At 28.6% G+C, this 26023-nt stretch overlaps 1 protein-coding gene across 2 annotated transcripts in view; it reads right to left on the reverse strand.

Moving 5' to 3' along the window:
* Positions 1-26023, reverse strand: part of LOC122512339 (homeobox protein Nkx-6.2-like) — a 55597-nt gene that overhangs the window by 17956 nt on the left and 11618 nt on the right. For both annotated transcript variants that reach the window (XR_006302614.1, XM_043628114.1), the window contains exons 2-3: positions 23957-24067; positions 10647-10861 (exon numbers count right to left, since the gene is read on the reverse strand). Coding sequence is in view for 1 of the 2 variants with exons in the window: in XM_043628114.1 (XP_043484049.1) it covers positions 10647-10861; positions 23957-24067 (326 nt within the window). In the remaining variant the exon portion in view is untranslated. The remainder of the gene's footprint in view (positions 1-10646; positions 10862-23956; positions 24068-26023) is intronic.

Genomic DNA, 26023 nt, shown 5'->3' on the forward strand with positions numbered 1-26023 from the left:
CAGCACTTGCCGCCGTGGCTTGTCCAAGCTTTGGCGAATCAAAAATTCTGTACTGCGCCAGCACTAATTGTCGAGGCTCGGCTAGTATACGCCGAAAAATCGTCTGAGTACTAAACCAGTGGTGAACATCGGCACTACACTGGCATTTCCCATTGGGTAGTGAACATAAAAACAAGAAACTTGATTCTGTTGCGGACAAACATCAAACTACATGAATCATTCTTTCAATTTTTACTTTGCAGAAATAGATTATGAAATTTCTTATAAAAACGCTTAATTTCTGAGTTAATTATATGAAAAATGAAATCCAATAATTTTACTATTGACGCAAGAAGGAAGATGTACAGTTTCTTAGTAATACCTATTTTCCTTTGTTTAATAAATTGAAATAATGGTTATAATTCATAATATTTCAATGACGGGTCATTGACCCTATCTCCCGTATATATAACGCGAAAATTGTTATCGGCTCAGTCAGTTTGACTAATCGCTCGTTTTAAAATGTTTGTGATTTGTAAATTTCAATATTTTATATTTTTGCTTCATTTTTTTTATTTATTTGATTTTATTGACGTGTTTATTCTATTGATTTCAGCTAGGTAAAAATTGTTTTTAATTTTTTGTTTAATTTTGTAATTTTATTTCTAAAAATTGTGTTGTATTTATTAGAAACAATTTTTTACTAAAGTGACCTGATGATGGTGGCGAACCAGACCACCGAAACGTCATCTATTTTATAAAAAAGTGAAAGATGGTGTTTTTTCTTTCACCTTTAAAACATCTTCGATTAAAAATCGAAAATGATTTCCTATCCCAACAATTTTTACTATTTGAGATAGATATTTTCTGGTAAAAATATAGGTTCCCGGTGATTGTCAATCATCTTCCAATTTTGGGCCTTATAGTTGATAATTTGAGATTTCTGTTTAGCCTTTTTAGAGATTTTTATCATACTGCGCGTTTTTATTTTGCAATGCTTCAAAAACTGTTCAAAATGCGAACATTTGACACTTTAATCTCGTTTTTTATGGAATTAACTGATTTAAAAAATAACGAATACTTTTTTTTATTTGAATCAACTTTAGAGGCTCAAAGAGTATAATATAACATTTGTTTTTTAAAACACCCTATAATGGGAATAGTATATTGCACACGTAGCATAAAATAAACGGTTTAAGTTTTCAAAAAATAAGAAGGTTGTGAGCATTATTACACTGCTGTATTGTTTCACATAATTTATTATTACAAAAATTAATACTTACGTAAGAAAGAAATTTACGGAGTAATAAGCATCAAAAACTTTGTGAGAAAAACATTTTGAATTATTAGTAGACTTAGAAGAAAATTAGAATATTTATTTATATAAATTTTTCAGTAAAATCAAAAGAGTTATGTTATCAACAATTTATTAGTGTTTATAACTATACCAGATGTTCGTCGTTCACGTTAAAATTTCATACAAATTACGATCGCTTTTTGGTATGACATTATCGAACATTTTTTGTCTTTATTTTATCGTCTCTTAATTGCGATCAATTTCTCGCTACACGATCATCAATTAAAATCAAACGTCACATGTCAAGATAGATAATGAAAAGAGACGTGTTCCGCAAAAAGCCCGAAACTATTATTTGTCAAACAAATGGAAGAAAATACAATGAAAGGGATTTTTAAAAATTATCTACATTGTTCCGCTGTCTGAATCGAGATCCGAATTAAATGTGAAATTTGTCAAAATTTAATTTTAGATAATTGTGAAAGTTTAGCAATGAGATAAAGAGCATCATGTACTCTTCTAAGGTATAGCAATTTAAAAATTTCGAGTGAACATCTGTTAAAATTTGAACCTGGATTAAAGACACACACTTAGGGCATTGATGATAATTAAAATTTTGATAAAGCCAAATTAATAACATGTTTATCGTGTTCATTAAATACAGAAGTTATGTAATTGAATACCACTAGTCTAGCACATGCAAGATTTACTCTTGAGTGTACAAGAGATGCGGGGAGTGAAAGAAGGGGACACCGCCTGCTGCCGTGATTTATCATACTAAGCTGTGCCATACCATGCTACACATTGACATGCCATACCATTGCCGTTCGTGCATGAAATATCATGATGATACATTTGAGGGTAAGAGGTCTTCACTCGTATTAATTGACGTCATCGATATTGATATTCGAGAAAGAGCAGATTATATTCAGCCGTAAACACATATGCCGCTACAGAGTCAATCCTAATATTCTCTAATTTCAAATAGAAAATATCCTGCAAAAATAGAGAACTCTGCTTTTTGTGATAATCAATTTCGGATTCAAATTATTTTACATGTGTAATATTAAAAACGAGAAATTCAATACATTTATAAACTGATATGATTTAAAAAAAATATTAGTGAGGTGTAGAAAACTCTACATTAAATTCGATATTTTATCATTGCTACACGGTACTCTACTGATTCTGACATTGAGGTACAGATTTTTTCTAGACAAAAAACTGTTGGTCCCCCTTTGCTATGATGCTAAAAACCACATAACCCTCAAAAATTTACTATAAGAATTTCAAGTAAATCAATTTCGAATCATTCTTTCCATTAAAACTAGAAAAATTATTTGGGATGTATGATTGAAAATTCAGCCCAGTTATGTGATTGCAAGCCTCGGATCGACTTTAACTCTTTTGTGTCCCCGGGAAACTCAGCCAGTGGATTTTATTGAAACTTGTTACTCGGAAGTTTTTGGGATCGCTGATTACGAATTTGAAGTCAAATTTAAAAAATTCAAAATGGCAACCCTGAAAACCCCTGAGTAACAAGTTTCAAGCAAATATGGGAAATTTTGAAAAAAAATGTCCACCAACTTGAATTTTGAAAACTTTGAAAATCTGACTTTAGATTCGTAATCAGCGACTCCGAAACCCCCTGGGTTAGAAGTTTTAAGCGAATTTGAAAAAATTTTGAAGAATTAAAATTTGCTATTATTTTTAACAATATTCTATCTATTGATTATCATAATTATAATAGCAGGAGAGACTAGGTGCAGTTGTTACAATTTTGATAAAAACAGAGTTTTTGTGATTAGAGTTTAACTCCAATTTAATTAACTAGAAGCATTTGAGTGACAGCGTGTAAATTGTAACAACTGCACAAAGTGAATGTCGGTTGTTACAATACCAAGAATCATCTATAACATTTCTAAATTGAAGACAAATAATTTCTTATAACAACTTTTATTAATTATTCATAATTTTTTACTCAACGTAATAGTACGTGATAGTTCCATAGAGATGGCAGCATTAATATTGTTTCGAAATGAAAGAAACTTAAAAAACATTTGTTAATTAGTCGATTTTTGGAAGACAGGACTAATCACTTACAATAACCATGCTCGTGATTTTTAATTTTAAACATTCAAAATATCGATTTAAAATTATTTATTTAATTTTGTGCCTTTGACGTAATGTTTAGTGCAACCACTTTTAATTAGATTTTAATAAAGTGACCTCATGATGGTGGCTAACCGTGCCATGTGATTTATTCACCTGTCTTCCAAAAATCGACTAATTAACAAATGATACAAATATATGGAAGAAAAAAATACTCTTTAATTGAAACTTAAAAAAGTTTTTTTTCATTAGTTTTGAAGACGAATTTAGAAAAATCATGAGATTTTTCATAAAAAATGAGTGTGATTACATTTTTGACAAATATTTTACATTTCAAACGAATCTGCTGAATTTTGGATAAAATATCCGTTCTCATTATCACTTGTAACAACTGCACAACAGGTACATTTTGTACAATAAAACATTTTATTAAAAAAGTATACACTAAATGTGGACAACCAAGGCAGTTTCTTAAAGCTTAATCCTCATAGAATTGATATTAAAAAAATTTACTTTGTTAAGTATAAAGGTTTATTAATTATTTAAAAAATATCAGGCAGAGAAATATTTGTGACTGTCCACGAGAAAACGCGGTTTAGCTCCCAAACGTGAATTTCACAGGGCGAGCGATTGAAGTACTACGATTGAAGTTAACTACGCTTGACATACCCATCTTTAAAACGATATATTGTCGAAAGTAATTGATATTTTTAACTTTTGACTTTTGCATTTGAAAAAGCAACATAAAATCTGTCGATTACCACAAAAAACTCAAAATTGATTTTTTGGACCTAAGCCGTGTTTTCTCGTGGACAGACACATTTACTTTTGGTCTCTAAAAACCAATGTGCCTATTTTTTTACTTGTAAAGCTTGCATATAATTTTTAAACATAATGCACCAAGTTCGTACATAAAAACTAAACATTTTTCTCTTTGGAACCCCATCTCTATAACTAACTGTTTCTGAGATATTCCATTTGTAACAACTGCACAGCGCAACAACCGCACGTAGTCTCCCCTACTATGTAATTTCTTATTTTTTGTAAAATATAGTGGTTACGTTGGTGATTAAAAAAAGCTACATTCATTGTTTATTGGCACGTTTAAAATTATAAGTTTTATTAAATTTTGTCAGTGATGAACTAGAGGCTCGAAAGGGTGAAGGCGCAAAAAAAGTATCCTTTGTCGATTAAAAAGTCGAAAAGGTCGTTTATTTATACAGTATTGTCACAAAAATTTTATTTTGTATTTCCCTGACCATTCACTGAATTCAGTTATTCAAAACTTGAATAGTTTCATTAAATAAATATTTAAATACTTATTTTCTTTCCACTGCAAATAAAATTTAAAGAATTTCAATTTAAAACTTTCTGAAATTTAATAATTTCTAAAAATTACAACTATAACTCTTCAAAAATTCAATTACTTTCTACAATTTTTAACTAAACTTCATCTGTAGAGAATTGAATTATTTAAATAAAAAATTTAATTTTTTATAATAATTTTAACTGTCCATGTTTTTTTTAAAGTTATTGAGGTATAATATTTTCAAAAAATTATTAAATAAAGAAATTCTTAAAATTAATTTTAATTAAAAATTTTGAACATGATTCTTTTCTCCAAAATGTTAAAAATAATACCCGTGTCTGACCGTCTTGCTAGATCAAGTCGTTTGTGGCTTCTAGGGGCGAAAACAACCCTTAAATGAAAAGTGACAAGATATCTTTTAAAAAATATTAATTTTTTATAAAACTTGATATTTAGAAGTTTTTGGGGTCGCTGATTACGAATCCGATGTCAGTTTTTAAAAATTCAAAATGGCGGATCCAATATGGCGGACAACTTTTTAAAAATAGATTCAATTTGCCTGAAACTCGTTACTTGTAGGTTTTTAGGGTCGCTGATTACGAATCTATGATGTTAAAAAATTATGGAAATCAATTTACACTAATAAAAGCTGAAATAAGTTGCATTTTATGCTAAGAAGTAAAAAATGTGGTGTTTTATTGCAATATTTTGAAGAAAAGTTGAAAAAGTCTCACTTTTTGAAAATAGTGGGAAAAAGTCGAAAAACTCATAATATCCGAGGCCTGTGACTGTTGTTGTACTTCTGACTGATTTTGCACTAGAAAAAAGTAGATGGATTATCTTGCAGGTTTTTTTGCTAGACAAGAAAGTTATAGAGCTTTTAGGCAAAGTCATTTTGGATGGCAACCGTGTAATGTGTTTACAATGGGTGAAAGCTATTGCTTCGCCCTGCGCAATTTATTGAGACTACGGAAAATATTTTCTTTGTTATATAAAAAGAATAGAGTACATTTTAAAAAAACCTTTTTTTACTTGAAATAATTTAGTTAACAATATGATAATGAAAAATTGAGCAAAGTTTAGCAAACTTGAGAGAGCAAGTGAATCTCAAGTTTCGTTGAGAGAATAAATAAATGTGTGTGCGAAAAAAAGAATCAATTGATAGTATCAACAAGAGCTGGGGTGCATGTAAATATGGCCGACATATTTCTGAAAATACGACGAAAGTTAGGATCACAAGGTAGCCTTGCTCAGTTTTGCTCAGTTTTGCTCAGCCTTGCTCAGCCTTGCTTCTGTTCGACGCTGCGCTGATACATATATGTATGTATATACACTTGGAAACGAATCGCTGCTTTTCCAGGAAATCCGAGGTAATTGAATGCCACCCTTCTTTTTGTTTCACTCACACTCCGCAGTTCTCTCCTTGGTTCTCCTCAGCCCTCCTACATCCTCTCACCATTCGCTCATCCCCTTGCCATCACTCACAGAGCCTTGTAGCTTTCAATAAAAATGTAAATATGGCGGCTTGAAATGAGCCAATGACAGCGCTACATCGACTCAGACTTTGTGGGCATGAGCGTTGCCTGGTATACAGGGGTTGAAAGCTTCAAATGCGAACGGCAACTTCACTGAGAGTTGGGAGTTACACTCAAGTGGTGGGGTGCAATTGAAATAGGGCTTAGTATTGTAGAAAAGGAAAAAGCGCTTGTAGTGGTGTTGACAATCGGTGGCCTGGCGGCAAATGTCTGACGAAGCGATGATCGCTCGAGGTTTCTCGTTTCTGCAATCGCATTACCGCACGAAGACAAAATTAAATTAAACTTTCAATCATCCTATATTCATCTAATTGCAACAAATCAACAAAATAAAATCCAAACAAACAAATATAACTTCCATACATCCATCAATCAAAATGAAAACATTTCGCGGTTTGTAAAGCTTATAAAAGTATTTTCACTTTCCAAGCAATATAAAATATTGCTTCAATATTTCTGTAAAAGGTTTCAAGTTTTATAAAATATAGCATTGTATATAAGTGATCTATCTCACGGCTATCCAATGCGAGATACATGTCCGTGGATGAGTTATTCGCTGTTTTTCATTTTTTTTAATTTTAAGGTCAGCGTCAACATGGATGAAATCACTTTCAAAACAAAACTTTCAATAACTTGGTTATTGTCTTCTTTTCTCATTGGCTTAATATTCAAGATATGCTGTATATGTTAGAGCATTTAACAGTTTGCAAATGCAGAGATGTCGGATTTTCTTGAGATGTCTTACACAAAAATAGTAAAATTTTACTTATCTGTTATAGAAATAAATTTACTTACAAAAATATATTAAATTAAACATCTAACCAACATATAGTTTAAAAGGATACAAAGTGTCGTGCTCAGATTCAGCTTATCAGTGGTCGAATAAACGAGATTTTATTGTATAGTATAAATGAATAAAGAATTGAAATAAATTTAAAACTATTATTATTATGTGAAACATGGTTTTCAGTAAAATTTAAATTAAAAGCAACAAATATTTGGCTTATTATTATAGCCAAAATGTATTGCATTTAGAGAAAAGAATAAGGATTAAATAATTAACACCTGGTGAGCTGAAAAAAAATTTGTCACTGAGATTTTATACTCTCAGAAATTTGAAAGTTAAGTAGGTAATGTTTGTCTTCATCTAACAATATTTTGTAATAGAAAAGTGAAATGCGTGTTACTAGAATCTGAAAATTTATTTCTCTACGGATCATTAGTCAGAATTCTATTTGGCATTATTCCTGCGGCCTACGTAAACAAACTTGGAACAGCATCTTTGTACATCTATTAAGATCTCAAAAAAATTGAAGAAAACCATCACTTCAGGTCAAGCGTATAAAAGATTATAATTAAAAAGAAACATAAATAATTGCTTACAATTAAGATTTTAATTTGAACTCGTTGAACAAATTGCAAACTAAACAGTTAACATATAAAGTATTAAACATGAGGGGCAAAATTTCCCAAGTTGTACTATTATAGCATAAAACAAATGTTTAACCTTTATGTTTTCGAAAGGTTTTTTCTGATCTTTTCAATGGTTAAATGTAACCCTTTTTTTGAAAATCAAGAATATTTTTGACTTCGTTTAAAGAAAGAACTAATTTTTTTGATTTTAACTAGTCTTAAAATTAAGCTTAAGATGTATGTATTTCTACAAGCGAAATAAAGAAAATGACGTTTTTTTGTTTCTAAGATATTTATAATTAAATAACTATGAGTAGAGAATCCCAAGATGGACATTTTGTTTAAAATTTTTGCATAATAGCAGCACCTTATGCTTTTTCTTACTTTTGTTGTTATAGTATATATGCCAAGTTCTTGATGAACATTTGAAGGAAAAAAGGTAATTTGTTTTTATTCTGCTCACAACTCAAGAAATTTATTTCTCACAAAGTATTTTTATTACAATTTCTTTATAAGTTGGTAAAGTTACTTAAATTTTTTATTTTCAATAGGTATGTATATATATTTATCGTTAAAGTACATGGTTGCCACAAAGCCTGGAAATCCTGGAAAAGGTATGGAATTTAGAAAAAGGTATGAAAAACCTGGAAATAGTATGGAATTTAAAAAAATTTCTGGAATTTTGCCTGTTTTTAAAGATTTATGAGAAAATTTTGTTCCAGCCATTGTTAAGGAACAGTAAATCATTTTTTTATTGACAACTGTTAACAAACAAAACATAAAGTTCGCTCAAAAAATAATTTTTCAGCTTCTGCTGATTATCGGCTGTAGTTACTTTTTATTATATTGTGAATTGAATTAATTTTGATGACCCAGATATTACTTTGGAATTATTCTAGTAATAGTTTAGGACCAGTAAAAAACTTTTTGACTAACAATTGTTAGTAAACAGGAGATAAAGTTCGCTCAAAAACATTTTTTCATCTTCTGCTGATTATTATCGGCTGTGGTTACTTTTTATGAATTGTGAATTAAATAATTTTTTATGACTCAGATATTAATTGGAATTGTTCTAGTAATAGTTTAGGACCAGTAAAAGAAAACCCTAAGATTAATAAAGTTAATTAATTAATAATTAAGCTAAGTTTAGAAATCCTAAGATCGATACCACCATTATACAAATAAATCTCACTTTCAGCCAAATTTGACTAATACATTAGAAATATTTTTAACTGCCTTATAGCTTTGAAAATATATGATTCTAAGTATGGTTTCGATTGAAAACACTTTTTTGTTTGAACATTCATAACTTTGTCAAAAATTAATCAATTTCTGAGTTCTAAACGCCAAAGATCCACAAATTTATATTACTTTGCAAAATGAAATTATAGTGCAATAAATTTACAACAATATTATAATTACAACAATAGAAAAAAATGTTTTTACTAAGGGTTGTTAAAAAAATTGTAAATTGTTAAATTACTTCAAGCAAGGCTCATGAAAATGACTACTCGAGGACTTTCGGGATCGCAGATTACGAATCTGTTGTTAGTTTTACAAAATTCAAAATGGCGGATGAAATATGTCGAACAAAGAATGTAAAAATTAAGTTAGACTCATGAAAATTACTATACTTAGGGGTTTTTTGGGTCGCTGATTACGAATCTGGTGTTAGTTTTTCAAAAAAAAAAGTTTTGTGTGATTTTTTAAAGATTTTTAAGAAGACGTTCATCTTGGAACTACTTTTTTCACATAGAAAATTTTGACAATTTGAAAAAATACTTTATTTTCAACACCCCCTTCCCCCCTGTCATGCAGTTTAATGCAATTTCACATGTGAAAAAAACATTATGTCACGTTTAGTGTGGACCCCCCTACTCTCAAAAACGTGACATCATTATTTGTGAACGCTCTCATTTTTTTTAATTCAATTTTTAAAAGTATTCATTTATAAGCTATATTTTAAGGCTAAAAAAAAAAAGGGTGCATTTTCAAAAAATGACAAAAACCTTTTTGATCTTCAAAAAAAGAGTGAAATTTTTAATTTTTTTAACATTTTTTTTCCGCATTTGTTAGAACAGGAAAAACCCCTCTCTAAATTACAAAGGTTTGGAAAATCGAGGTTCTATACTATACAACACATCAATAAAAATCATTTTTTAGAATGATCAGTTAATGCACAATTTCATTTGATTCCAATAAATAGAAATTTGTGAAAGAAATCAAATTCCTAGTCAATTAAAAAAATAAACTTTTAAAAGCGACCAGTTTCTGCAAGTGATCTGCTTCGCCCATTTATATATACAATAAATGTACACATATATAATGCTTTGTAAACAAGTTTTATTATGACTATTTTCTCTTAGGGGACAACCCCTCTTCAAAAATTAAAACAAAAATCGAAATTGTTTTAAAGGTCGTATAGTATCATCTGACAAATAGAGAAATATTTTTTTTTTTAAATCACGTACATATATTGCTAAACATTTTAGTTCACAAAAATGTGTTTTTATTTTTCCAAGCTGTTTTTTAATGTTGACTCACTGGAAATTTAAGAGAAATTCTTATAAATTTACTAAATCAAATAACTTTATTAAATTTCGGATGATTTCTTTAAAAGTTTAGTATTTTTTGTATCAAAATTTCCCTTTGTTGTATTTTCTCCCTTTCAAAATATTTTTACGTAATATTTATTTTCTCTCTGCGTAATCATAAAAATTATCAATTTCTCATGCGATGCGAATGTAGTGGGATTTCACTGAGAATCAGTATAAAAACCACTGATTCATCAAAGAAAACTGGGCCACTGAATTGAAATCAGTGAAATTTTCACTGATTCAGATTTAGAGTGTAGTAGGGGTAGTATTATCAACTGTGATTAAGCATCAATACAAACGATTGAAATGATAATCCTGAGAAATGATGCGCGTGGCATTTGAACGTTTGAAATTTATATTAAGTAAAAACATTTGGATTACTTTTTATTTATTTAAAGGCTTACCTTAACTTGAGATTCAGACATGCCTAAGGCGTATGCGAGTTTAGCTCGTTCAGGACCTGCGAGATATTTTGTTTGCTCGAAAGTTTTCTCAAGGGCAAAGATTTGCTGCCCGCTAAACGTTGGCCTCGTGTGTTTTTTCTTCCCACCCTCATGCTCTCCAGCACCGCCTCCACCTGTCCCCGTCATTGTTTGTTGACAACCTAGCTGTTGGGACACTACAAAATAAATATTTAACAGAACATATCTCTTATCAATATTTTTAATTGTCTTAAATAAAGTTCAAGTACACGGAATTATTATTTATTAGAATTTTTAAATAATTAGAAATTGCATTTCTACCAAACAGACATGAATATTTATCTATAGTGTTGCCGCAAGACATAACTCTATTTAAGTGGCGATGGATATATTAAGGTTTTTGGTGTCGTTGAATCCGAATAAGAAGTCAAATTTTCAAAATTCAAAATGGCGAATCCAATATGGCGACCAAATTTATTTGAATGTTGCGGCAACACTATTTAATAAAAAATTTCAAATAATTATTTCTTTAATAAGTAACTTGTCCCTGTGCCGAGGAATATTAAATTTCTTCTGCACTGAGAAAAATGGATTTTAAGCCTTATCATCTAGATATTAATGGTTAATATCTGTGACAGTGAACTATGTAAACTTCTTAGATGTTCAAATTTAATATCTAAGATATTGGAAAAAGACTTGTTCAAACATAACCTCACATTTACAGATTATACTTTTTATGAGATATTAAACCATAACATCTGGATGATATGCATTAGCATCTTTTCTTAATATCTAGTATATTAAGAGTTTTAATATCCAGTTTTCTCAGTGTGATATGCTGAATGTATAGCGTTCGAATGATATTTTTCAAAAGGTTGAAATTAATATTTTTATGGTAAAGTAAATAACAATTTAATTTTGTAATATTCTTTTTAAGTTTTTTTTAAGAGAAACGAGAGAAATAGTTTGGAAATTAACTTGAAAAACTTATAAATTAATATTTATTTAAGATAATTTTTTGAGGATGTTGGGCATCGGTTAAATTTTAAATCATTTTAATGGGTTTAATTAATTTATTTACAGTTTTTTCAAAAAAGGTAAGATAAAAATGTATCAAATCCACTTTTCTCTTAAAATAATTAACAAAAATTTAGCACAGTTTGAGTCACATTAAAACTCTATAGGAGATGTGGTATAATTTTTCAGAGCTTTCAAAATTTTCGACATAAATTTTTAAATAACATTTAGTGCCCTCTATTGTCATGTAATCCATCTTTTGTTTAAAAAAAAGCAGATTAAAATAACTCATTTTAAAGATTTCATTTATTAAAAAACTCGTGTGCACACAAAATAACTCCGGTTGACGGTAGTTTAAAGAATTTATAGTCTTTGAATTTAAATAGTCTTTTTTTAAAATTTGTTATATAATAGTTTTGTGTGAGTTCAGTGTAACATTTAAAACCCCTAATGCAATTAAGAGTTTTAAACATTGAAAGACACAAAAGCAGCCACAGAAAAATCCTGAACTCAGTTTTGTTGCATCCAATATTGAAGCCGTGTTAATAACATAACTGAGCGTGGTGACGCCTACGAGGTTCATTTTTTCTAAATACCTCAAAATAGGTATTGTACGTTCCAACATCATTATGAGCTCAAGTTTTTTGTTAGGATATGTTTTAGGAAGCCTTTGAAAAGCTAAGAAAGATTGATATATGCTTTTGTCGTAAACGGAAAGGAAGATTATGGAAAGCTGCTATTGGAATATCATAAGAAGCTTCAATTACTTTGAGAGAGAGAGAGAGACTTACATAAAATATTAATGTTTTAAAGAGAGAGAAATAAATTAATATGAAAATTGTGCCTGTTTTCGAAATTTTATTCCATCTATGAACCTTGGGGTGGTTCAAAAATTGGAATTCTTACGCTGTTACCCCAACGACTGTTGGATACGGAAAAAATACCCCAACTTTTTTTAACGACATTTAGGGGAGAACCAGGCAATAAAAGCTAACGCTTGATGAAAGCCTCCAAATGAAAAGTTCTCTTAGGAACGCTTGATTCGATCGGAAACAACTTGAAAGGCTTAGGCAGTCTGCAAGTATGTCAACCGATCATTGTGGGTCGTCTATATTTCACTCATGGTGGCGACAAACAAAAAGTTAATGTATACATTAAATAGTTTTTTATTGTCTCACTTGAAACGATAAGTGCCTCCTGCAGATTTCATCTTAATTTCCGAAAATAATTAAAGAAAGTTCTTTAATAAAAACTAATCCTTTTTTTAGATTTTGTATTTGAAACTTGTTCTTCCTTATTAAAAAATTGGAATACTTTATTATCTTTAAGAAGTAAAATGTTTAAGTCAGTAAAATATTGTTTTCTACAAAGAGAATATATTTTTTATACAGTAGAATCGTAGAGGGTGAGATTGCAAGAATTTTGATTTTCTTTGTTTTGAACCAAGTTAATGTAAATGTAATATTTAGGGGAAGCTAAAATATCATTTTATGTAAGGTATTTTTTTAATTCAACGTAGGGGAAGATGAGAAATAGTGGAACATGGGTATAACTTGTGGGACACGCCTTTTTGACATATGTGTATATAGTTTGGCATACTCAAATATCTGTTGGCTTATTTCAAACATTTCAGTGAGATTCATCATACCGTTCTTGTTAAGAAGAACTTGAAAAATAATTTTCCGATAAATAGATAAAAACTTTAAAAAATGCCCACCCGCAATCTATTTAGCAATATGAAAATAATTTCTAGACTCTTTGGTAAAATTGATTCGTTCGAAAAATCTATACACATTTAAAGCCCTGGCCTTAAGTACATGAGGTATCGAAGAAAAGATATCTGGATTGGGTGAAATGTGGTAAGCAGCTCGTTAGGACCCTTCTCGCCGACTGGCCATTATTGCCTCGTTTCGTATTCCGTTACAAATTGCTTTATTAAATTAAAGTGCCACAACCCACACTCGGAACCCCTCTATTCTCTGTGCTTCTATCTACAACATGCATTCATACACAACTTTCCTACACTTCTGTCTATGTATGGAGAGTCCACATCTCTGAAAGTCGCTCCCTCTTAAATTGCCAACGGTAAGCTCCATTAATATTGTTATATTTTAATTAATAAACGAATGCAGAACGTGTCTTAAATTATTCTTCATTTTAATAGAGAGTTACTTCATTTTACTTTTATACACTCTTTTCAACTCATTTGTCATTTAAATATGTGAATTTCAATCTTGTCCAAAGTAATTATTTATATTATTATTATATTTTTATATTATAAAACTGAAATAAATAAATGAAAAATAAATTAATGTTTACTAACAATTAGTAAATTTTTACTTATTCGGATTTTGAGAGTAAGTGTTAAAATGATATCTCAAGACAATTCATCTGAAAGAAGATAAAATTTTGTTTTAATGCTTTCAGCACGTTGACTCGTAGAATGTTCTGAACATTAGAAAGTAATATTGTTTGAAGCTCGTCATTCAACATGTCATCCCCCAACGTTGCAGCAATACTTTTTGTGCTGTGGGGGTTGTAAGCTACCATTCTCGTACTTGTATCAAACTTTCTGTTCATCGCATCACAATATTCCTAAACTTTTAATGCAAGCTATAGGAAATGTTTTTCAAATATTTCCTATTTTCTTCATCCTAAAGTTTACTGCAAACTTGTAGCGTATGTAAAGAAATATCTTCTAGTTGCATCAAGTTCTCTAAGCAAACTTAAATACTTTTTTTTATAAGTGTTTGGTTTCATACCTTATATATTGTCCAGTAGAAAATATTATAAAAATGTTTTGCGTAACTGCACTTCGAAAGTGCCACAAAAAGTTTTTGAATATAATTTGACAAATTTTAGCGAAAACTCTTTATTCTAAACGTTTTAAAAATTTCTATTGAAATGATGATGAAATGATGAATCTATATATATATATATCAATTGTAGTTGATTTTCTTTTTCTTTTAATTCAAAATTTTAATAAATCGTTGAGTAAAAAAATAGCAATATTTGGTGCACAAAATAGCCCCGGTTGACGGTATTCAAATTCAAAGCTGTATTCTTTAAACTTAACTAAAAGTTTTATCTCTTTAAAGATTAAGATTAATAAATAATTACACTTTTAAACTACTTTTTTATATGCGAAAGAAATCTCAATGATCTCGTTTAAGAATTACATAAAACAGAATAAATAAAATACTTTTTGAATGAGGAAATTTTCAATATCTATACAACTAAAATGATATATAGTTTAATAATAGTATAATAAATAATCCGTGACTTAATATTCTTAAATATAAAAAAAAGGAGAGAACCCCTTTTATTTTATTGATTATTTGTCAGTTTAGTATTAAATTCTATCATTTCTAAATGAAATCCAGGGGAGGATAGGTCCACATGATTCGTTTTATGCTAATAGTCTTCCCAAGGGAATAAATAGTCGAAAATCATTTTCTCGAATGCTCCATTTTATAAAAATATGAATACACTGTTCGAAATTCCTCAGGGACTGCGCTATTTTAACTGAAAAACGCCTGTTCTTTTTTTATAAAAATAAGTTTTGTAGTTGTTGAATTTTTTAATGGCTAATAATTTTACTCATTTAATACACTGCGCTTTAAGTCCAAAAAGTGTCACAAATTTACTGACCTTACAGCAAAAGGTGTAAAATATAGAGCTTAAATTTATTGATAGTTTACACCTGGAGTACACCCTACTTTCAATTAAACACATCAGTATTTGTCAATTTGTAGTGTTTTATGTGTTTGATGTAGTGCTTCGCATTTGAAGTCTCAAATCGTGGTTGTAAATTTTTTTTTCACAAGGTTTACAACTATATCTTTGAATTTATGGAAGATTAATCGGAATATCATCAATAAAAAATAACTATTAATTTAATTCTTCAAATTTTTTAAAATCAAAATAATTATAGGGTTTATTAAGTTTTAAAAATGGAATTTTTTAATTGAAATAGGAATATCGTTGATAGGAACAGAAAAATGGTTTGGTTGACAGAAATAGGTATAACATAATAGCAAAAATCATAAAAACTTATACCTTAGAACTAAAATTTAAAGTTCAAATTGAATTCAGATATAAAAATTACTATCATTAACCGACTTTTCGACATATTTCAGTCAACCTAGAATAACCAAAAAAAGTTAATATTTTAGATGACGTGTTCTTCAACAGGGTACGTATACTATTTTCGTTCAACAAAATTCCCGGTTTTTTTCTTATCAAATTTAAATTTATTCGGCTTTGAACATAAATAAATCTACAAATGTCTTCAAAAATTTTTATTAGAGTTTTTATAAATAATTAAATTCTTTTGACGAGTTTCTTTAAATTTTTTGAAAATAAAGTATTTTTTAATAATTTTAATTGAAAATTTGGAAAATAATTTAATTATACAAAGAATCTTTTCAATTTTTTAAAATAATTTTGTCTGTTTATAATTATAATTGAAAATTTGATTTTTCAATTTTATTAAAATTATGTATATTGATAATAATTGAATTTCTGCAAAGAAATTTACTATTTATAAAAGTAATTGGATCGTTCCAAAGAATGTTATTATTTATGAAAATAATTGAATTCTTGCGAAGAATTTTATTAAAATTTTTAAAAATAATAAGCAGTAATAATTAATTATTTACCTAATAAGTAATTAAAATTTAATTTCATCAAGAATAAATAAATATAATTTATTTGAACATTCAGAAATTTTAAATTATAAAAATTTAAGATAAGTTCAAGAATTATTGAATAATAATGTAGTATAATTTTTCGAAGCCAAAAATTTATTTAAAACTTTAAAAGGGACTTAATATTTTAAAAATAAAATTATATTTACGGTCACTAACTTCCCTTGATTATTTTCGAAAAATTTAAATAAAGTTCTTTATAAAAGAATTCAATTACTTTTAATAGAATGTAAAGAGATTTCAATTATTTGTTTATAAAAATTCAATGGAACAATGGAATTAAAAAATTTCAAAAATCTTATTGTTCAGAATTTTCAAAAAAAGCTTTGCGAAAATTCAATTTAATTGAAAAGATTTAAGTGTGTATTTTTTTTTAAATTAACTAATAAAAATTTTAATTATTAATCTTCGCACTAAGAAACATGAATACATTATAGATTATGACTCTTTATAAAATTTAATTATTTATCAATTACTAAATTAAAATACTTTGAAAATTCGATTTGTTAAAAAGTTTTTAATGAAATTCATTTAACAAAATTAATTATTTTCTGTTGAATTTTACAAAATTTCTATTTTTTATTAAAATTGAATTAAAACAAAAATAAACTTTACGAGGTTTGGATCAATATCCAAGTCTGGTACATTATCCAGAACTTCAAACATAAATGCTGAAATATTTAATAGGAATAAAATTTATTATGCTTTTATTAATAATTACGTTTTTTAAATTATAAGTTTAATCAATTTGCAATATTTCTGTAAATAGTTATAATATATTTCCTGGTAAGACAGTAAATGTTCAACCAAAATTCTCTCTTTAACTTTTTTTAAGTCGTTAACTTTATTTTCTGTACGAAACGAAAATTTAATTATTTTATTTGAAGGGTTATGAATTTAATAACAATTATAATATTTTTATAGATTGTTGAGCTTCATATACAGATAATTTTCTAATAAAAAAGTAATTTAAAAAAACGGACTTATGCTGTTTCTGTATGAGCTGATTTAATTATTTCTTTAAATTTCATTGCAAATGTTGGACTATAAAATAATGATGACAACTGAAAAAAGCCGTTTTTTGGCATGGAGGTATCGAACAGTTCTTAGACTTTTTCTCCTCAGTAGTATAGTTGTTGGCTCGAGTGGAGCTACGGTCGCTGTGCAGTGGTATAAGTCAGTTTTAGAGGACCCTTCATCTAGATCTAGGGGTTCGAGTCGTCTTCAGTCAGACACGTTTTCATTTCATCATCATGCATGCGTTATATTACATTAAAATAAATGAACCGCTGTAAGGTTTCGGATTTTAGAGTCCGTCTAGGGTAGTTCATAACATTTTTGTGAATTCTTATGCTTCCACTTTCACCCGACATATTATATTGTTCCACTTCGTTATATCTCGCAGAGATGAAAAAAGCAATTTTGGTGTACTATCGGTCCTTTCTTACCCACTGACCACTGGACTTATTTAAGAGCTGGGGTTCTGAGTTATAACAATAATAAAAATCGATTCTGCTAAAATATTATTCAAAATAATGTTTTCTTACGTTGACACAAAATCATATGCTTTTTCATTCTTTTTTAAATATATTCAAATGCATTTAATCGTTTATTAACAAGTTAATTCATTAATATTATTTGTATGCATAAAAATGAAGCCTGAGTTCGTTCGACAAACCATTTCATCAAAAAACACCCAAAATAAAACTAATTGTTAAAAAAATTGAATTTTTTACAATCTATACCGATATTTCAAAAATCTATTTATATTTTTAATATTTTGTTTTAAAATTACCTTGGGATTAGGAAAAAAAGTTTTAAAACATAAAAAATTGGAAAATACATTTTAGAAAAACTGTATCCTAACCAAGTTGGTAGGTGGTAAAATTCTTTATCGATTCAAAAAAAACTAGAAATTTTTAACTCTGAGTGCAGTTTATGAAAAAAATAAGAACAATAAATTGTTCAAACAATTTTTAAAAAAAATAATTTTTAACTTTTTATCATCAGTATAGATGTTTTACTCATAAAACATTACACAATCTAAAAATTTTTAGCCCTCAGGGTAGTTTATGAAAAAAATAACAGCAATAAATTATTTAAACAATTTAATAAATTATTATGATAATCAGGTGCTCCAAACAACCCCGTGGACAAAGTTTAATAAAAAACTTTCAACTTAATCATCATCACAAATGACAAAAATTAGTAAAAACCAGACATCTATGATAAAATTTTATCACTACGACTAATTTAAAAATATTTTAAACAATTTTTATAAACAAATTGTTTTTTGAAAATACAAAAAAATTTGATTGAACCCATATCTCTATATTTAACTATAGGGGAGTATAGTTGAGGTTGGACCACTGTCAAGGTAGGCCATTCGCGGTTTTTTGGACAAGTTCACTAGCGCCACCTACGCGCATGCTTGTCGAAGCTTGTCTTAGTGACACCTAACTTTTTGTTGTATTCCAGTTTTGGAGAATTAAATGTAGTGTTTTTTATGACCTCGGTTCAAAAAAAGCTCAAAAAACGTTTTGTGCATCATGTGAAAAATCATTAATAAAAGATCAAAAAACATGGAATCGTCAAGGCAGGCATGCAGATCTATTGTTCAATTCATGATTGAAAAAAAATAAAGTGAAAAATCGAATCCGGAAACGTATCTCTTCTTGGTTAGAACAATTCAAAAATGGTGCATTTTGTCAAGGTTGGACCACCATTTATAATATATGAATTTGACAGATACTTTTTAAATAAATATACAAAAAACATTGGTAAACACACATACTCACACATTTTGCCAAATATATTAGAAAAATAATATTAAATCCTGTAAATTTTGTTAATTATTTCATTAAGTTTTTTTAATTGTTATGCGTTACTTTTTTGTAATAATAACGTTTTACTTTTTTGTTTTTGAATTTTTAACTCTTTACAAGTTGTAAACAATAAAGGATACATTTTTCGTAACGCTAAAAATGTTATTTTATTTTTGAACGGTAATGCCCTTTGATTTTCAAACATGGTCCAACCTTGACTGTAAGGGCCAACCTGGACTACAAATTTATTTTTTTGAAATTATTATAACTTTTTAATTTTAAAACCAATGAATTTACTTTGTACAGAAAAAATATTTCTATTAAACAGTAAGACTTTCCAACAATATACTTCAATTGACCAAATTCACTTTTAAAAAAAAGTTATAAACAAAAGTCAAAAGGTGGTCCGACCTCGACTATATTCCCCTACTTTAGAGATACATTCCATTGGTGTCAACCGCACATAGTCTCGTAAATTTCTCGTAATTCAAGCTTTGAATGATTTAAAAATGTTTTGGTAAAAATGGCTATATAGCCTATCTGATGAAAAGATAAAATTTTTGATAAGAACGATAACTTAGAGTGTCGGTAGGTGACGTTTGACACCCTTGCGGGTAAAGTAATGTTAATTTTTATTATTCTAATGTATAACGTTATCACGCCAGTTACTTTAGAATTGACTCAAAACAATTAAGATAACTATAATAAGTTTTTGTAAAATCACGCCTGGATCAGGAGAACACGTGACTGAGCAGACATCCCCTTCTAAAAGCATAGATCACCCTTATAGTTGCACATGTGGCAGCAGCAACTTAAGAAGGGAGATATGATAGCTTGTTCTGCTGAGCGCTCGTCTGCTTATATTACATATGCGGTTATGTTCTTTCTGCCTGTTTTTATCGGGGATAAAAGTATCGTAAAAGATTATATTTTTGCACAAAAATTGCAAAGAAAAAGATTGCTTCTTATATATTATTCTTTTTTATACATATATTTATACTGTAAGCTTATTCAATTATGACTCGAGCAAGATCTAGATCAAGTGCTTTTAATAAGCAGAGATAAAACGTGAGAAACACCAACTAAATTTTTTATTCTTTTTAACCCTTGTGTTCATATCTAAAAGTATCCACGTTGTCTTTGCACTTGGAGTACCGGGGTACCCACTACAGTAAAAATTAATAAAAAATAATTTGATGATCAGATTCAAATTTTCATTGCATGAGAATACTTCGTAAGACTCTACTACACCCTAAAAGATTTTTTGAACAATTTAGCCCTTTTTAAAACCTACCCTTCGTGACAAAAAATACCCCTTTTAGGAAAAGAATCGTAACATTAAAACCATTAACACTCGAACAAAATTGAAAGTATGTACGAACAAATATAACACCAGTCTAGGGGTTTTCCGGGCACTGATCACGAATTTCATGTCAAATCGACAATTTCATAGATGACAGCTGTCAAAATTCAAATGTCAACTTTTTAAAACTATAAAAATTAACTAATTTTAACGAAAATACAGCATAAGGGTTTTCGGAGACGCTGATTATAAATATGAAGTTAAATTAACAATTTTATTTGACAGATGTCAATTTAATTATTTTTAACAAAAATTATAGTGAAGGGTTTTTATGGATCGCTTATTAAGAATATGATGTCAAATTTGAAATTTGATAATTGGCTGTCAAGTCAACTGTCAACTTTTCAAAAAAGTGATTATTTTTGAACAAAATTACAGTGTAATTGCGAAATTTCAAAGACATTATTATATCCGCCATTTAAAATTTTTGAAAATCGACATAAAATTCGTAATCAGCGACCCCGAAAATCCTGAAGAGATGATTTTCAAGTAAATCCAATAATTTTTTACAAAACTCGTTCGCCGTTTAGAATCTTTGCAAACTGACTTCAAATTCGTAATGAGCGACCTCAAAAACCCTCGAGTGATAATTTTCAAGCAAGTCTAATGATTTTTTACAAAACTCGTCGGCCATATTGGAACCATCAGTTTGAATTTTTGAAAATCGACTCCAAATTCGTGATCAGCGACTCCAAGAACTCCAGAGTAACAAGTTTCAAATTAATTCAAATTTTTTTTTAGAAAATTTGTCCCAGTTACCCAGAGAACTTGTGCGATATAGGGGAGAGTGGAGTAAAGGCGATATGCGGGGCAACGACGTTTTTTAAAATTTCTTCTTAATTTTTTGTTTATTCCAATTGGTGTTAAAAATTTAGTTTTAATGTAATCAGACCAATTATTTAAAAAAAGAAAAATTTAAAAATATCAAATATTTTAACCCTCGGAGAACATAGGAGTCATTTTGACCCCACGTGTTTTTACGAAAAGCTTTTTATCTATATTGTTTAATATTTTTTTATAAGGATTTTAAAGTATACAGACGTATTTTACAGAGTTTTAAGTCTAAGCATTTAATTTTTAAAAACAATTAACATGTAAATACATTTAACATTTCTCTACACAACTGACGTGATTCTTTACTTTAATTTTGTGTCTAAATATATTTGAAGTTTAAAATTAAAAAAAAGTTTGTTATGCTGGGTCATTTCACATTTTCTGTTTAATATAGAATACATCCTGTAAAACTTTATTCTCTTAAATAATATTATATATATATGAAAAGTAATTTACTTGATGAAATTGATTTTATACATTATATGGTCTAGCTCTTAAAAAACCTTTTAAGAAAACAATAATCTTCAAGTCCCATAGTTGAATTGGAGCCAATTTTACATGTCGCAGTTCACATTGTCATAAAACTTGCTAAGTGGGAAGAACCTACAAGAAGATAAATTATCTTCTTAATAACACATCTCTTCGATCCATTAGGTTGACTTTTTTCCGTATAGTTATTATTCCTATATAAGGTTGTAATTTAAGAACTCTGGAAATTTTTATTTAATAGAATATGAAATTTCGTCTGACGGTAAAGAAGGAAATAATTTTTCATCAACTTTGAATAAAAATTAGTGTAGATGGAAACTTAAATTTATGAAAAATATTACTTTAAATTTTTTTGGATTTATAAGGGTTTGACAATTCTTCAGAACTCACATACACGGCAAAAAGAAGAACCTTAAAATACATTGTATACCCTGTTCCACGAGAGAATGCTGTCGTAAAAGGACGAGTTTTCGTCTACTTCGCGCAGATATTAGAGAAATTGTCACTATTCGCTAAATTTTGAAATTTAGACGGCCCATTTTCCAAAAAAAAATTGTGGCCAAGCCTTTTTCCATAATTTAAATCCACCGACTCAAGTTTAACTCTCTGCCGACACATGTCTCGACGACCCACGTTTATGACAGTGGTAATAAATGAAAAAAATAGAGGCAATAAAATATTAAAAATGTTTAAATATTACAATTAATAAATTTTTAATAATATATTTGTAATCTATTAATTCTGCCGATTCAAATGATATATAATTTTTTTTTCAACTATGAAATTGAATATTTTCTATTGTCGATCTGCAAAGTAATAAATCTTAACAATTTTTATTGAGAGCTAATTTCACTGTCGAAATCACATAGTTCAATCTAATATATTTTAAATGATTAATAAATTTTAAAAAAATATTTTGAAAAAAATTTGGAGTTCTCATTTGTAATATAATTTAAAATAAAAAATTTTTAATTTTATGTTTAGAAACAAAAATTAAATATCAATGGAATCAGCAAAACTGATAGATTCCAAATTTGTTAATGGAAATTCATTAATTGTAATATTTAAATATTTTGAATATTTTATAGCCTCTATTTTTTTCTTTTATGAGTACCGTCATAAACATGGGTTGCTAGAACACGTGTCGGGAAAGAATTGATCTTCAGAGGTTTGAAATGTAGGTGTTCAGTTAGCAGGCATGATTTTCATTGGTTACAAAATTTTCGGAAAACACCATTTTTAAATTTTTCTCCACCCTTTAAGAAAAAAAAACTGCGCGTCAGAAAGCATTCTCTCGTGGAACGCAGTATAGTCACTTTTAAAATATCTCATTTTTCCATTGTCCATTTTAAAAGTCAATGCATTTTAAAATGCTTTTGATAACTTTTTCAAAACATCTTAAAACTGACTACTTTAAGTCCAGTCTTTATAGGCTCCTCAGAAGAGAAGGGTAACATGAAATTAGCAGAAAATTTATCCTGAATACGTATCAAATCCCATTACACAAACATTAGGTGTTTTTTGATCAAAAGCTGACATAGTCATAATTTGACTTAGCCATAATAAATTCAATTCCAAACAATGTAATAAGACAAAGAATAAAAACTACGACATGTTATGCTCCAATGCGTTACGATAGGAAATAACACTACATATTTTGAAATTAATTTTTTTGAAATCATTCAAAGTTTCAAACTCTCTAAATGTGAGTGAAATTTCGCACTTCTTTATATTTAGGGCCAGTTTCACCAACTCCGATTAAAAGTTTTAATCAATGATTTAAGTCAGTTCAACGCTCATGATTGGTCGGTTAAGGATTTAATCAGTGTTAACGAAACTAGTCCTTAGAGAGTTAATTAAGTAAATTCTTGTCATTGAAGTGTTAAAGGTTATGTCTTAAATAAGGAAAAATGTCGATTAAATTAAATAATTAAATAAACGTCTATAATTCAATGTCAATCTCACTTTTAAATGAAAATTACTCCAGCGCAACTCATACACTTAGAACAATGCGCCCTTGTTGGCAGTCAAGAAGAAAATTAACCATGTACTTACAAGAATGCAATCTAGCCCTCCACGCCAGTGGGTCGCTGACCAGTCCTTGTAACCCAGGCCAGTAAACAGACGGATGTCGCTGCTCTGCACGTTGTTGAAATTGACTAATTCCTGTAAAAGATGTAGAATTAACTTTTAGAATAAGTCGTAATGTGTATAAGAAAACAAACTGAGTAGATATTTTAAAATAATTTGCACATCTTCTTGTTTATTTGAAATTTTGCTTAGCTTCTTTTGGCTAAGGGTCAGTTGTTCTATTAATTAAATGTAACAAAAATATAATAAGACCGCATAGTTCCCACTTAAGATGGTGTTAGCATAAATTAACTTAATATGTAAACATTTTTTGTGAATTTTTCAAATAAGGTCATGCCACCTTTGTGTCAATTCAAAGGCCATATTTGGCCACATAAAAAAAAATTTTTTTTGACACTCAAATTTGAGTGGCAATAAGTAAACTAAAGTTTTTGGGGTCTCTGAATCTGAATTTAAAGTGAAATTTCACATTCCAAATGACGAAACAAAAATGACAACTACAAAAACTAAAAAATTTATTAGAGGTGTGCACTTAATTGAGTCGAACCGAACATTAATCGACTCGACAACAGAAAATTCGAATCGAAGATAATTTAAAAATTACCCGCCATATTAGGTCGTCATATTGAATCTGCAATTTTTAATTTTGAAAAACTGACCTCGAATTGGAATTCAACGACCCGAAAAACTATATCGGACGCTCAAATACTGTTATATAAGTCCATCAATTTTGATCCGATTGACTTGAAATTTTAACACAATATTCTCGAGATATTATGCATTCACAGAAAATAAACAATCATTGTATATTTGCTTTTCAAATAATCATTTTGTGATATAAAAAAATCTCTATCTAGTAATTGACAAGTAGTTGGTTATTTGAATCTGATAAATTACTTTCGTAACCAAGCAAATTGCACGCACAATGCTAGACATGTAGTCCGCACACGTGACACTTTATCCGCACCACGTGTCCTCACTATTTGATCAGACAGATGCGTCCTCATATGCAAATTTTTACTAATTTGCATGTCTCTTCAGAAGACTAGTTTTAGACGTAGTGCTGTCGAATCACTATTCTTAGTAGGTAGTAATAACGTTTTTTGTTAATATCTTTTAAAAATTGTTGGGTGATAAAATATTGCGAACAAAATCGAGATAAAATAATTTTTGAACTTAAAACCTTGCTAAGGTCCCTTCTTTCTCGAACCTCCAAGTCAGATCTTGAAACAGATAAGTTCAACTTGATCCAAATTTTATAGTGATAAATATATTTCTTAATCCCTTACACTTTCTAGATTATAGAATCAGTAAAAATTTCAATTCAGTGAAATTTTACCGATTCTCAGTGAAATCCAACGGACCCTTTCTTTATTTTTTATTTCTTCTTTATTATACGTATTGTAGATTAATGAAAGCTGTAGAAAAAAGTAACAAAAAATATTTAAAAACAATTATTATTAAAGAAATGAAAGCATACAATTTTTATTAGTGTACATAAAAAGACATATGGAAAGATAAAATATCAGTGATTTTAAGGTTAAAGTATTATATCAATATATAATCAATGATAACAGAGTAAATAAAATGTGACGTATAATCTTCTGTCGCATATATAAAATAAATTCGAAACGTTAAAAACAATCGTTAAAATTAATTGCAAAATTTTATTTAATTGTGGAATTATTATTTTAATTTTTTATTTCTTAGTGTCTGTAATTTTCGGTGTTGCGTTGGCACCTAACAGAAATTTTTTTTTGTAATGAAAATGGTCAAAGTTTATTTTAAATAATTTATCTAAACTTTACTTTTTTAGTTATTTAACGTAACTCTTTTTTATTTGAACTGAAATTTAAAATTTAATTAAAATTTAGCATCTAGAATATTGCAAGATCTTATTAAGGCAGTAGTCTCCTTTAGAAGCCGAAAAAAGCGTTTTTTCAGCAATTTTTTTGAAAGGTAAGGAAATGATTGCGGTAAACGAAATTTTTAGATTATATTCTACTATATTTCAGCTTAAAAAAACAATTC

The sequence above is a fragment of the Leptopilina heterotoma genome, unplaced genomic scaffold (genome assembly GCF_015476425.1).
Source record: "Leptopilina heterotoma isolate Lh14 unplaced genomic scaffold, ASM1547642v1 Lhet_97, whole genome shotgun sequence".
Classification (NCBI taxonomy): domain Eukaryota; kingdom Metazoa; phylum Arthropoda; class Insecta; order Hymenoptera; family Figitidae; genus Leptopilina; species Leptopilina heterotoma.